Genomic DNA, 12522 nt, shown 5'->3' on the forward strand with positions numbered 1-12522 from the left:
ATGGGAGCTCCTCCATGGACAGTTAATAGAGAAACTCCTGACTTATGAGAGTGGTAATGGTGATTTTACCGGGAGGAGTATTTTGTGATTCACAGTTAGAAGCCCTGCATTTACAGTATTTAACTCTTTTATTCTAAAAAACAAAATCTATGAGTCAGTCAATGATTCTCTGTCAACAGCCTGACTGTGATGTAATCTGATTTCTTTTTAAACAGTTTGCATGTTTGAAGCGATCAACTTTACCATCCAAAACAATCAAACTAACACAATATTAATCTTTTTTTTAAGGTGGATTTTCTCTTGAATGTGACTGTAGTGATATATACTGTATGTACTACTAGGACTTTGTTGCACTGAGACCCTCAATGTACATGTATTAGAGATACTGTATGAGATATTTTTTAGTATTTTTCATGACATTTGATCGAAGGTGTTGGACCACACAAACAAACTCTGAAGACCTTTTGTTTCATTTAATGATTTATTGACATTTACTTTTTTTTCCCACCATGGTTTCTCTCGATACCAATAGTATTTACCATAAAGTTTCTTTTTCATTTAAATTACATTTATAATGTTTTACTCACATACACATTTATTGTTTAATTTTCTTATTGCAATAAACAAGAGTAGCCAGAATGAGTCAGGTATTGCTACAGTTCGCCATACAAACTCTTTGTCCCCTCTGACAATGAAATTCAAAAATAACTTTATTGGCAAGACAAAATTACACCATAGCCTCTCCTCCATCTCTCTCTCTTACTGTCTGTCCATCGCTCTGCTCTGGGAGAGGCTGAGGGCAGAATAAGGCTAAGGCTATTAGCCTAAACACAGCTAACATGAAATACCTGCCCAGAAAATAGGAATCTAACATTTATTTCCCATATGTGAATAATGAGGATGAATTAGTGCCACAGCATGAACATATCTGTGGTGCTGCTACTTGACCGACCTACCAGGGACAACATTACTACATTACTTTGAATTCGGGATGATTGATCAATCTTCCCAAACATGTGCAGGTTTTTTATCTCCATTATTGTGTTAGGCCACTTTTATAGCTCCAGGTTGCCTCTGTCTCTGATTGGTGGGAAGGGTCCCAACACACACTAGAACACATATGGTACACACACCAACAGGAAGGAGAACACGGATCCTGGAATAATATCTCTCTCACAAAATGAACTCTGCAACGACTGTTTCGTTCAGCGACAAAAAAAAAAGAAAAGAGCACGACGGTGGGAGCTGACACCAAGCCAGCTTCTTCTTTAAGTAATGGCATTGATAATGTTCCTCAGGATTAAACACATTTCTCACACACACAGAGAAAAAAATAACTCAGTAAGTCCAACTAAAAAACAAATAAGCCTGTTGAACAATTCTAGCTTTAATCCCTTGATACCTGGTGTTGTACCCTGTTCCCCAAGCAGAGATTACCATCGTAAAAAGGCCCTTTAATATGAAGGGTCGGTCCCTAAGCCCAGCTACACCCGTCTCTCTCTCTCTGTGTCCGTTCGTGGGCTTGTACTCCTAATGGAAGAACAGAAAAGTCTGTTTACACATGACTCCAGACAACATGTCACAACATGTCACAATGATAACAAGTCACTCTGATAAAAATTGCTCATTGCATTGCAATATTCAGACAAAGGTAAGACATTAGAGCTCATTGCTTCTCTATGAAAGGGCACAGTGTACATCTCGTTCAGAAAAGGGTGAACGTTTTCAAGCCGTCTGGTCTGCTGCCGCCGCTTAGCTAGCTTCTGTGGCTCCTCCGCCGAGTCAACACTTATATAATCCACCCTTCTTCTTATCCCTTCATGAATGCAGTTATTACCATTTCCTACCTACAAAAATATTTTTATTGTGTTTCCTATTTTCTTTTTTATGTGTGATATAAATGCAAACCAACAGTCCGAACCAAAACAAAACAAAGTGCTCACCAGTCTTTGTAAAAGAAAACAAATCATGGTGCGTTTCATGGCTTTCAGTTGTAAGACGGGAAAGTATGGGTGGACGCCTTGAGCTGGACGTCTCGGCTTCTCTGCCCCCGGGGCGGCCTCCATCGCTGGGCTTCTGGCTCTGTTGTCACTCCAGCTCAAGATCATTTCTCTAAGGATGTATTTGGCTTTCATCTTCCTCTCTTTTATAATTTGTTCCCTTTGATCATTATGGTTGCCAGTGCTGATGTGCCCTCTGCTATAGACTCATACGAACCTTTAGGAAATGGGGGAGGTGAGGAGGTGGAGGATAGGGCAGCGATGGAAACCCAATGATGTAGAAGCCTGACCTTGTTGATCTTATTGATCTTATGCTGCATGCAGGACATATATGCACCGGTACAAAGGGTCGCACGTAAGTCATACCTCCTACACAGTCAATCAGCCTGCGAATAAAGACCAGGGAGGATGTCGATAATTTTCTTTTTGATGGCTTAATGTGAACAGAAGTCTCACCAATTACATATGAACTATGCTCTCTCCAGTATTTTTCATTACTGTAAGTAAAAGATTATTGCCATCCAACACAATGTAAGCTACAGATAAGGATCAAGTATGAAATACAGCAGTACAGTATGTGTGACTTCTGCTCGTTCCCCTTTAGTGAGGCCCTGCTCTGACTGATATGGTGGTTGACAGACGTGCCCTGCGGCGCAGTCTATTTTAAAACACAGATTCGTTGGGGCCTGTGTGTGTCTGCATGCTGCCTGGGGTCAACCCATCCACTGACCCGTGCCAGCCCTCCTCTCACCTCACCGTCTCAGGAAATGACAGCGGAGCGCAATCCCCCACAGTCACTTTTCTGCTCTCTTAACCCACCCCCCCCCCCCCACTCCCACCAAAACCATCAGACATGTTCAGATGTGGCAACCACCTGCCTGTCATGCCCAAGTCATGTTGCATCTAGCGAGGACCTAGTGTCACAAACTGAAGAGTTGCTGACCTCCGGCGCAGAAGGGGACATGTACAGTACCGCGGAGGCCGCCACAGCTACACGTGGCGCATACAGCATAGACCGATTGAAGCAGCTACCCTACTGACATGACATTATTGTCTTGAGGTGCATAGGATGAGAGGAACACGTTGAGCCGCGACGACGGGAGAAAAACCAACCCGGCCCAGAATAATTATGTAACACTACATGTGGTTTTTTAATGTTTCTAGAAAGGTGTGTTTCTTCTGTAGCTATCGAGGCGGCCATGACGGGGCCACAGTGCAAGGGAGAGGGAACGGGGGAGGTGAGAGATGTACAAGGGAGTTCAATGCATAATGAAAGTCTCTCCTCTGCTCCATCTGCGGATCACTCAGAAGTCTTTGAAATGGAGGGAGAGTTTCAGGTAAAGGGAAGCGAGACATATACTTCTACTCCGCTCCGCTGCTCCTTTCCCTTGCGTTTCTCTCAGTTCAATATTTAAATGGTTGGACTTTTTTCCCCCTTATCAATTGCTGTTTGTTGATCATGTTTTGTATCTTCACAGTGTGCTTTTGGAGTGGCTGTTCCTGACTGGCCCGAAGTCAGAGGGGGATGTGTCAGTAAGGGGAGAAAAGGATCTGCCCGTGGGTGGTGCGCATGGGCCCGGGGGCGGGTCTCAGGATGGCGTGGCTGAGAGGCGGGCCTTGCAATAGGTGGTGGTGCGGGTGGAGGTGATGGTGGTGCGCGGGATTTGCTGCGCGGAGAGCCAGCTGGTTCGAGGAAGCTGCGGCGGCCATTGCTGCGGCAACAGCCAAGGGGCTGGGCAAGAGGCCTGCACCCAAAGCTTTGGTGAGATCCTTGGAGAAGGTCAAAGATGACTGCAACCAGAAGAGAAAAGAGAAAGAGAGAGGGGGAGGGATAAAATGATTAGTTCCAGAAGGTCAACACATGGAGAGGAAACAGATCGACCTTCCTCGCCAGACTCTTATGATCTATCATAATGCCGGTTTCAGTCCAACCGAGTTAAAAACGTTCAGGAGGAGGACACGGCCAAAAGGGGGATCAAATAGGGATCAAATAAACACGCTCTAAGCATTCCAAGGCCTTGCAGACCTCATGTTCTCGATTATCACCGTCTATCTGATCTGTGGGTCTCAGGTTCACTGACTGTGTCACAGGAGGAGTCAGAATTCAACAGTGAAACGTGAAAGGTTACCGTCAGATCAGCTCCCCTGTGCTTCTTGTGTCGGCTGAGGAGGGGGTTAGGCTTGCCCGCCATGCCGTCCCGGTGTCTTCGACTTGATATGTGCTGAAAGTAAGGAACACAGGAACTTATTCTCAATTTCAATAGGTGAAATATTTGCCAATTTAAACCATCAAAAATGCACATATTAAGGCATGTCAAAGTTAATAGCAATATAAACATGTTACACGCACACGCAAATTCATTTTAACGCCACTAATTTCGTTAACGCGTTAACGTAATCGATCTTTCAAAGGTTATAGCAGGCTCAATTTTAAAGCTAGGGTGAAGATACTGGTATCATATGAAACTGGAAAACCTAAGGAACCCATTGCTTATGTCATACTAGTCACTTACTTACTTACATACTCACTAAGGAGGTTAAATACGAAGTAATGCTAAATTTTGGCAAGGAAAAACTGTTATGGCCATTTCCAAAGGGGTCCCTTGACCTCTGACCTCAAGATATGTGAATGAAAATGGGTTCTATGGGTTCCCACGAGTCTCCCCTTCAGACATGCCCACTTTATGATAATCACATGCAGTTTGGGGCAATTCATAGTCAAGTCAGAACACTGTTGTTGACTGAAAGTTTTACCCATATTTGTTTCTGCTACATGCAGTACCTGTGAGGGTTTCTGGATGTGAATGTATCATTGTTTTGTATTGTTAATTGATTTCCAGTAATAAATATATACATACATTTACATAAAGCAAGCATTTTTGTCTACTCCCATGTTGATAAGAGTATTAAATACTTGACAAATCTCCCTTTAAGATACATTTTGAACCAATAAAATATGTGAGATTCATTTGCGATTAAATACTTTAATCGGTTGACAGCCCTAATACATACTGTATATCTTAGAATCTGGAGACTCTGGACCATTTTTGAGACTCTGGATTTTACAATGTGCTCTAATGAAAAGAGAATTTCTTCCATGATTAAATAATTATGTCGCTCACAAAATGCTTGTTGCATGAAAAAGTCATCTTCCAAAAGAGCCAGTTATATTGTATGTACAATATTTTGCAGATAACTATCAGATAGTAGGAGAGATACCGTCAGTCCTTCCTTCCTGCTGCTGTCAGACTCTACAACCAACACTGCTCTCATTAGACTGCACACACCAAAGAACTGACAATTCATTCATTCACTCAGTCATGTGCAATCAACATTTCATATTCATATGTGCAATAATGGCAAACCACTCATTCAGTCTATTTCTTTATATTTTGTTTTTTACTGTATACTTACTTACTATATATTTATTGTGTGCTTATTTATTGGATCTTGTTCTGTTTTTTACTGATACCTCTTGTTTGTTTGTACTTCACCCTTTTGCTTATTTTATTTTATCTTATCTCTTATCTTAAATCCAATATTACTGGATAAAAATACATGCATAATTTCTCCGTCTTACCTGTTTGAGTTGCAGTTCAGAGTTGACCCGCACATTGCAGATCTCACAGTGGAAGGTTCGTTCCTGAGTGTTGGGGTCCACCGGCCCCCCTCCCTGCTCTCCGATGGGCTTGGGGCCCAGGCGAGGATACGCCTTGATGGGGCCCAGCCCGCTCCGTGCCTCCAGGATAGTTTTGTGTTTGGTACCTGCAGGCAGACACACACATAGCCAAGATGAAATTACATATTCAGAAGCTAATAGAATAGAATTAAATAATACAGTGGAGATGCATGACTATTTATAACATACTGTATGAGTCAGCTGTCTGACATCAGTCTGGGCAGCGTTTCTCTGTAGTATGTAACAGTGACAGTGACAAATAGGCAGGGCATGAAAGAAAAGTAATCCCACCACTGGCTTGATTCTCCAATGATTGACCACATATGCACAACATGCTGTACAGAACATGTGTGGCTGTATAAAGTTGTAGTGGTGCGTTTTTACCACTAGAGGGCTGCAGTCAGACAGCTGTGCAACTGAAGGATGAACTCAAAGCCCTCTCTAGTGTTAATATTACAACATTGGTTGATAATGTTTGATCAGTGGAGCGGAGATGATCCTACTGTACAGTGAGCACTGTACTGAATTATATTTCCACATGTACCAACATCAATAACAGCGCTGGACCACTGAACCCTCGCTGTCAAGATCAATCACTTTGGTTGTAAATGTCAAAGACAAAATTTAAGGCCGAGTTATTATGAGAAGCAGGTTTGTCTGGTCTTAGGATGGATTTGCAGTCAAGACATTTGCTGCGCGGACACCTTTTACTTTTTACTGTTTCAGTAAATATTTGTGATGAAATGGACCCATTTTAACAAGCTACATAAACTCTGGCTTTTTTCATACTAGATACCGGATTTTGAAGGAGGTTCACGCTGTAAAACATTTCATTAACACTGCTGAGTAATCAAAATAGGGGCATGTTTCATTACAGATGGCAGTGTTACACTAGACACAAAACAATTACATTTAACAGATGTGTTTCTTGGCAAAACCAAATAATACATAGTTACATGTGTACTCAGACCTCTTAGTAATGGTTCCCCAGAATCCACCCAACGCCCTGCTATTAATCCAACCATGATTCCAGAAAAGATATTCTGTCAGATGTTGTCAATAAAAGATGTCCACCTGCTAAATAATGAATTTACAAGAGATTTTAAACTGTGGGTATGCATGTTTCATACATTTACATGACGCATTTCCATATGCAGCGTTTTTCTTAATCTGAACACTCCAGGGGGGCTAATTTTACAGACGAGACGGCACACAGAGGGGTGCTCTTGCACATTACTTTCCCTTTCAAGTGGTCTGAAAAGCAGCACACCAAAGAGTGCCAGAATAGTTTCTCATTAAATAATCACATTTTGTTCCTGGCTGAAAATTTTTAGTCATGCCCCCTCCCCCACCACCTCGCCATCGACCCCTATGTCTCTGTAAAGCATCCCTCTGTCTTTGGCTCTGACTTTGAGTCCCTCTCTAAAATCCCTTTGAACAGAGTTAAAGTTACCGAAGAGAGAGAGATGGTCGGGGTGGGGGTGGTGGGGGGGACATGGAGGCTGTGGGCTCCACTGGGGAGGGAAAGGGGTCTGGAATGACGGATTTCGCTCGTGGCCAGAAATGTGCTCTTGGGCTGTCTGTTTTTGCCTTTGTTCTATTTTGGTCTGACAATGGATGGCCCTGTGGATTTTTTGTCTTTGTACGGTCGACTCAGCGCGTAAACCGACACACAAGCAGACAAGTAAAAACACGAAAGAAAGAAACTGTAGAAATAACATCACATACGCATCATCCTTTCTGTTTTTCTTTAGTATTTTCTGTTTTTCATTCTGCAGCATGCCACGCACGCTGCTCATGCGTCTGCGTGACATATGCTTTCATTTTTGAACCCCGGTAACATGCACAGTTTTGATTTTGAGAATGAGTGAGAGTGATTGTTTCCAGATTGTAGAGTTTCAACCGTATCAACTCGTTGTCATTCCGCAGGCTGTGGCCCAGGTCATGATTAGAAGCTGTAATATACTGTGTGTGTGATCTCTTTTTATATGTTCATGTGCGTGTACATCATAAACATCCAAACAGACAGACGTACAGTAACATTAATTTATTGTTGAGTAGTTGTTAGACTGATAAACTATTAATTAGTGCACAATAAAGCATGAATTGCACGAGCCTACCAGAGGTTAATCTAAACATAATGGTGGCAGCGATTGCTCTTTTATTGATTAATACTTCATCCAACCTTAAGAGGTATTTGTTGGCTGCTTTCATGTCTGGCTGCATCAAACATTACTCAAGGCAAATGAGATACAGTTATACTGATGTGTAGCCTGTACCCTCACTGTCTGTAGTTTTTCTTATGTGTAGGAGAATGTATAAATAAAAGAGTGGAGGTCAGCGGGTACAAACTGTCGTCACAAGGTCACAGGGAGAGCTATGTTGGTAGAGCATACAGGATTAAAGCAGGCAGTGGGCACCTCGGGTATTTGGAGAAAGTGTCGTCATGTGTGAAAGCTGTCTGACAGAACATTGAAGTTGGTATTGTGGCGGGCTCAGCCACAAAACATGTTTTTCTCTTATTCCCTCACGCGGTGGTTACCCGCCTTCATCCTCCTCCTCTGCAACTTTTTCAAGTGGAAGGCTTCAGGCTGTAGGGAACAGTTTTTATGCTGCAGACAAATGATGAATGTTTGAGTGGGGGAGAGTTTTCTTTTAAATGATCACGTCATGTGTGGGTGAAGAAAGTATAGGGTGTGTAAGCAGAGTGCTGCATTAGAGTGCAGGTAAGGCACCTTGACAGAGATCCTGAAAGCAGGAGATCAGTGCTGGGTTACACAGGCCGAGCCCGTCAGTGTCAAACAGATCAGTTATCTGCTGATCAGTGTTCCTCTCAGTACCCTCTGCTGAGCCGCAGTCAAGTCATCAACTGAGACGGTAGCGCTCAAAGTAAGGGCAGCCGGATAATGGACTGTTTGTTTGTGCAACTTCTAGGGGCCACAAAGTGAGGAATAATTTAAATTTGTGTTATTTCATATTGATTCAACCTGCACACAGTTGAATTTGTCAAGTTGAATTTGCACATCGGTTTACTACCTCATTTAATGTTAATCTAAAAACAAAATTATAACTTGCTCACTTTGCTAATGTATATGTTATTCTATGTTTTTATTTTCTATGTTAATTGTAGTAGTTTGGTATATTTCTAGTGTATTATATTGTGTATTCTATAGATATCTATCCCTAGTACATGTGTACATTTTATTTACTGTTCCTGTGGATTGCCTGGATTAGCTGCTGCTGTAACAACTATAATTACTCATTAAAATAACAATTATCCTTCTATTAATCATGTTCTAAAATAGTCTTAAAAGCAGCAATTGCAGTAATCTGGTGCACATGACAACCAGAAATTATTACTTTAGGAGGTGTGTTATATGTAAAAACGATACTGGCATACATTAAAAATGTTTACAAGATATGAAATGTTGGCTTGTAAATATAAATTAAGAGAGAATGTAATATCATGTGTTATTACATAACTAGTTAATGTTATGAAATCTTCAGCTACAATATGTAATAAACTTTATGAAGTAAATATGCTTTTTATAAAAATGTAAATATCCCACATCATTTCAAAGTTGTGAACTAAAATAGGGGTCGATTTCTTCTCTTAAATTGAACAGTTTTTGCTTTTCACTAATGCAGTCATTCCCAAAGATTTTAGATTTTATTAGGGAATTTCTTCCGTAGTCTTTTAACATTTACATCTGTGGTACAGTTTTGTGCCACATGAGGGAGCCTGAATGTTCATGTTGTCCTGACAACAGTAGCCTACTTATAACATTGAATCTAATAGTGTATATTCTGTTTGTTTTACTGATGAGAGGAAATAAAAAGGATGATATATACTCTATCTAAATGCATTTATTTAGTCTCATTTATAAAGTATATAACATGTGTATATGTTTTCAATAACACATGCATAAAACTAAATTGTGATTTATCAAATGTATATATCTATATTCAAAACGGTTGGTTTACTTATAAGATAAGTGGTGATGCAGAAATGGTGGTAAAAATGGTAAGGAACGTTCATTTACACATAAATTTGCTCTTCTCACAATTTATAGAAAAGGCCTGTTGTGAACTGGGTCATGATGGTTTGTCATTTTTAAAAAGTGGGTCCCCAGAAAAAAAGTTTGGGAGACACTGCACCACTGTCTTCTTGTATTTACATAATCTACGTGTATCACATTAGTAACCAGTGCATTTATTTTTTACACTTTTAGAGTATTATTTAAATTCCATTTTAGAAAGTCATAATATTTGGAAGTTGCTGCAGTACATGGGTCTTTCTTGGCAGGATTCCTCTGACACAGGATGTGACACATGATGTTTCCAGCAACAACAACAACAGCAGTAGCAGTGTGGTTGTTTGAGTAAACAGAGAAGGATCCAAACATAGCTGCAAAAGATGAGGGAGAAAGTTCCACCTCCAGAAACTCCTATTTCATCAACCGAAGCTCCAAGACCGTCACAGTTAATCCCACATGGTTTGATTGCCAGCGAATTTCTGGAGAGTGCAGCAGCGCTACAGCGATTTCAATGTATCAAGAGCTCAACAGATTAACCCACCTTTGTTGTGGGCCTCCAGCTGTGACAAGGAGTTGACAGCCACCTTGCACAGGGAGCAGTAGAGCAGCTTCTTGGCCTTGTCCTCCTCCGTCTCTGGATTGGACGGACTGGGGGTCGTGGTGCCGGCGGCTCCTGAAACAGGGGGTCCAGACCCGGGTTGCTCTGAGCCGGCGCTGCCAGTGCCGCAGCCTGGGGAGGATGAGGAGGGGGGGATCAGGGGAGGAGTGGGGGAGGGCAGGAGGGGGCACGCCAAGGGCATGGGGGAGTCCATTGGTGGGGTAGGCGGGGTGGTGAGAGGGGGAAGGGGCCCCGGGGCCAGCAGGGGCCCGTTTAATTGTAACAGAGGCCGTGTTTCATCTGCGAAAACAACGAGAGAAACAAAGAAAGAAAAAAATGTCAAATGCAGTGCAGAGAAAAACAAAGAACCGATTATTTTATGATACAAACTTAAACCATAAACTGTTTTACTGTTGACTTCATTGTCTTTAAACTCAGCGGTGAAGCAAAGTCCCCCTGACATAAACGCTCTGCTATGCAAAACCACATCGCTAACCACTCCCAGTTGAATGCGGACACAGCAGTCTGCAGCGTAGATCAGACAAACCAACATAAGGCGCTTGCAGACGGAAGTGCGTTTTATTTCCTGTACCGTATACAGTAGGCAATAATTGGTTAAAAAGAGCTCCTTTTAATTTAAATTACACATAAAGTGAATCAGAGGATGAAAACGTATATATGCCCCATATGTGTCGAGGCGCGTGTTTAATACATCTTTAGGCTTTTTGAAGTTTTCGAGCCAGTCTTTCACTGATGTGGTTTCGTCTTATTGAAATGTTTCCGAAGAGCGAAATAGGAAACAGATACCGCAGCCTGTGCATGTTTTGACTCTTTCCAACACACCTGTTGTTTTTGGCTGCAGTTTGAAGCAAAATGGCACTTGCTTTGTCACAAAGAAAATATCATTAAGTGAGCTCTCCTCCTCACTTTCCCCTCGCTCTCTCTTATTGTTGCATGCTTGATCTCGGGTCCTTTTTCTTTTTCTTTGTCTAACATGTTTATACATACATTTCCAGACACATGTTTCTGGTCAGCCACTCCCACACGCAATGCCTTCGGTATTCTCTGAGCAATGGGTGTTGGCTGAAAAAAGACCCCCTAAATTTGGGTGGGGTATTCAGAGCTCCCCCCCCCCATCAGAAGGCCTTTCTCTAAACGCCACAGGATGTACTGCAGCGCCGAGGACAGGCAGTGGAAAAGCCCCACTGGATTATGGTATTAAAGGGATAACATGGAGTATTTCTGGGAAGAAAACAAATATTGACTTTAACTGCTCAATTCCTTTTAAGGGTTCCCACATGCTTTGTCATTTTATCACATGGCGGAGTCCATAGGGGTCGTGATATATTTATCTTTCCATCCCACCCTGTGAGTCTTATGTGGCTATGATCATCTGTGTAATGTATAGTTACTCCATTGCATCATCTCTGGTGAAGATGCCATTGTGAGTGCTTTCCATTCCACTGTTATATCCAGGATCAGAATTCCCTCTCTTTCCATATTGGAAGTTTCCACCTGTAAAGCTGCTGGCTGATGTTTGAGAATATTTCTTACTCTAACTCTATATGACATCGAGGAGTCTATAATCCAGGTGCACAGTGTGAGGGTAAGTGCTCTTCGGAGAGGTTTGTGACTCATAATGTGCTTACGTTGCCACATCGCTGCCTGAGCTGGTTAAAGAGCTTGTACCTACAAGTGCAGGAAGGCAGAATGATAGAGAAGTTAACATCTCGTGTTGTTGTTGAAATTCGCCCACACACGGTCATGCACACATGCCTACAATGCAGAGAAACAAACCCAGAATCCACAGCGTCCATAGCATGTGGTTTGAGTTAAAATCAAGAGGGGAGGAGCAGAGGTGGTTGTTCAAATGAGGGATTTTATGATCCACGATGGCCTGGAGGTCTGCCTCACCAAACCATCACATCCAGTCACTGTTTCACCTCCTACCGCAGTGAATACACTCATCCCCCTTTAGAGCAAGTTCAGCTTGAGGCTATAACCCCTCACAGTAATTTACCAGTTGTCTCAGCAACCTAAAATTACGAATCTCACCGAGCAGCAAAGCGTTTCTTTTTGTCATATTTACTGACTAAAATGAAAAGCATGAAAGATTCATTCTCGATGTGCTATTCTCTCCGAGGAGAGGACAAATTGCTATATTTTTCTTGCCCTTTTTCATCCCCACTGTCAGAGTTATTTGAATCT

The 12522-nt window shown here is 42.0% G+C and overlaps 1 protein-coding gene across 3 annotated transcripts in view; it reads right to left on the bottom strand.

The window, feature by feature from the left end:
* Nucleotides 1-462: 462 nt before the first annotated feature.
* znf385a (zinc finger protein 385A) overlaps nt 463-12522 on the bottom strand; it is a 73748-nt gene continuing 61688 nt past the window's right edge. For all 3 annotated transcript variants that reach the window (XM_074644389.1, XM_074644387.1, XM_074644388.1), the window contains 4 exons: nt 10258-10614; nt 5581-5765; nt 4130-4222; nt 463-3791 (listed from right to left, as the gene is read on the bottom strand). In XM_074644389.1, the coding sequence (XP_074500490.1) occupies nt 3531-3791; nt 4130-4222; nt 5581-5765; nt 10258-10614 (896 nt within the window). In that variant the 3' untranslated portion in view covers nt 463-3530. The remainder of the gene's footprint in view (nt 3792-4129; nt 4223-5580; nt 5766-10257; nt 10615-12522) is intronic.

Source organism: Sebastes fasciatus, chromosome 8, assembly GCF_043250625.1.
Source record: "Sebastes fasciatus isolate fSebFas1 chromosome 8, fSebFas1.pri, whole genome shotgun sequence".
Lineage (NCBI taxonomy): Eukaryota > Metazoa > Chordata > Actinopteri > Perciformes > Sebastidae > Sebastes > Sebastes fasciatus.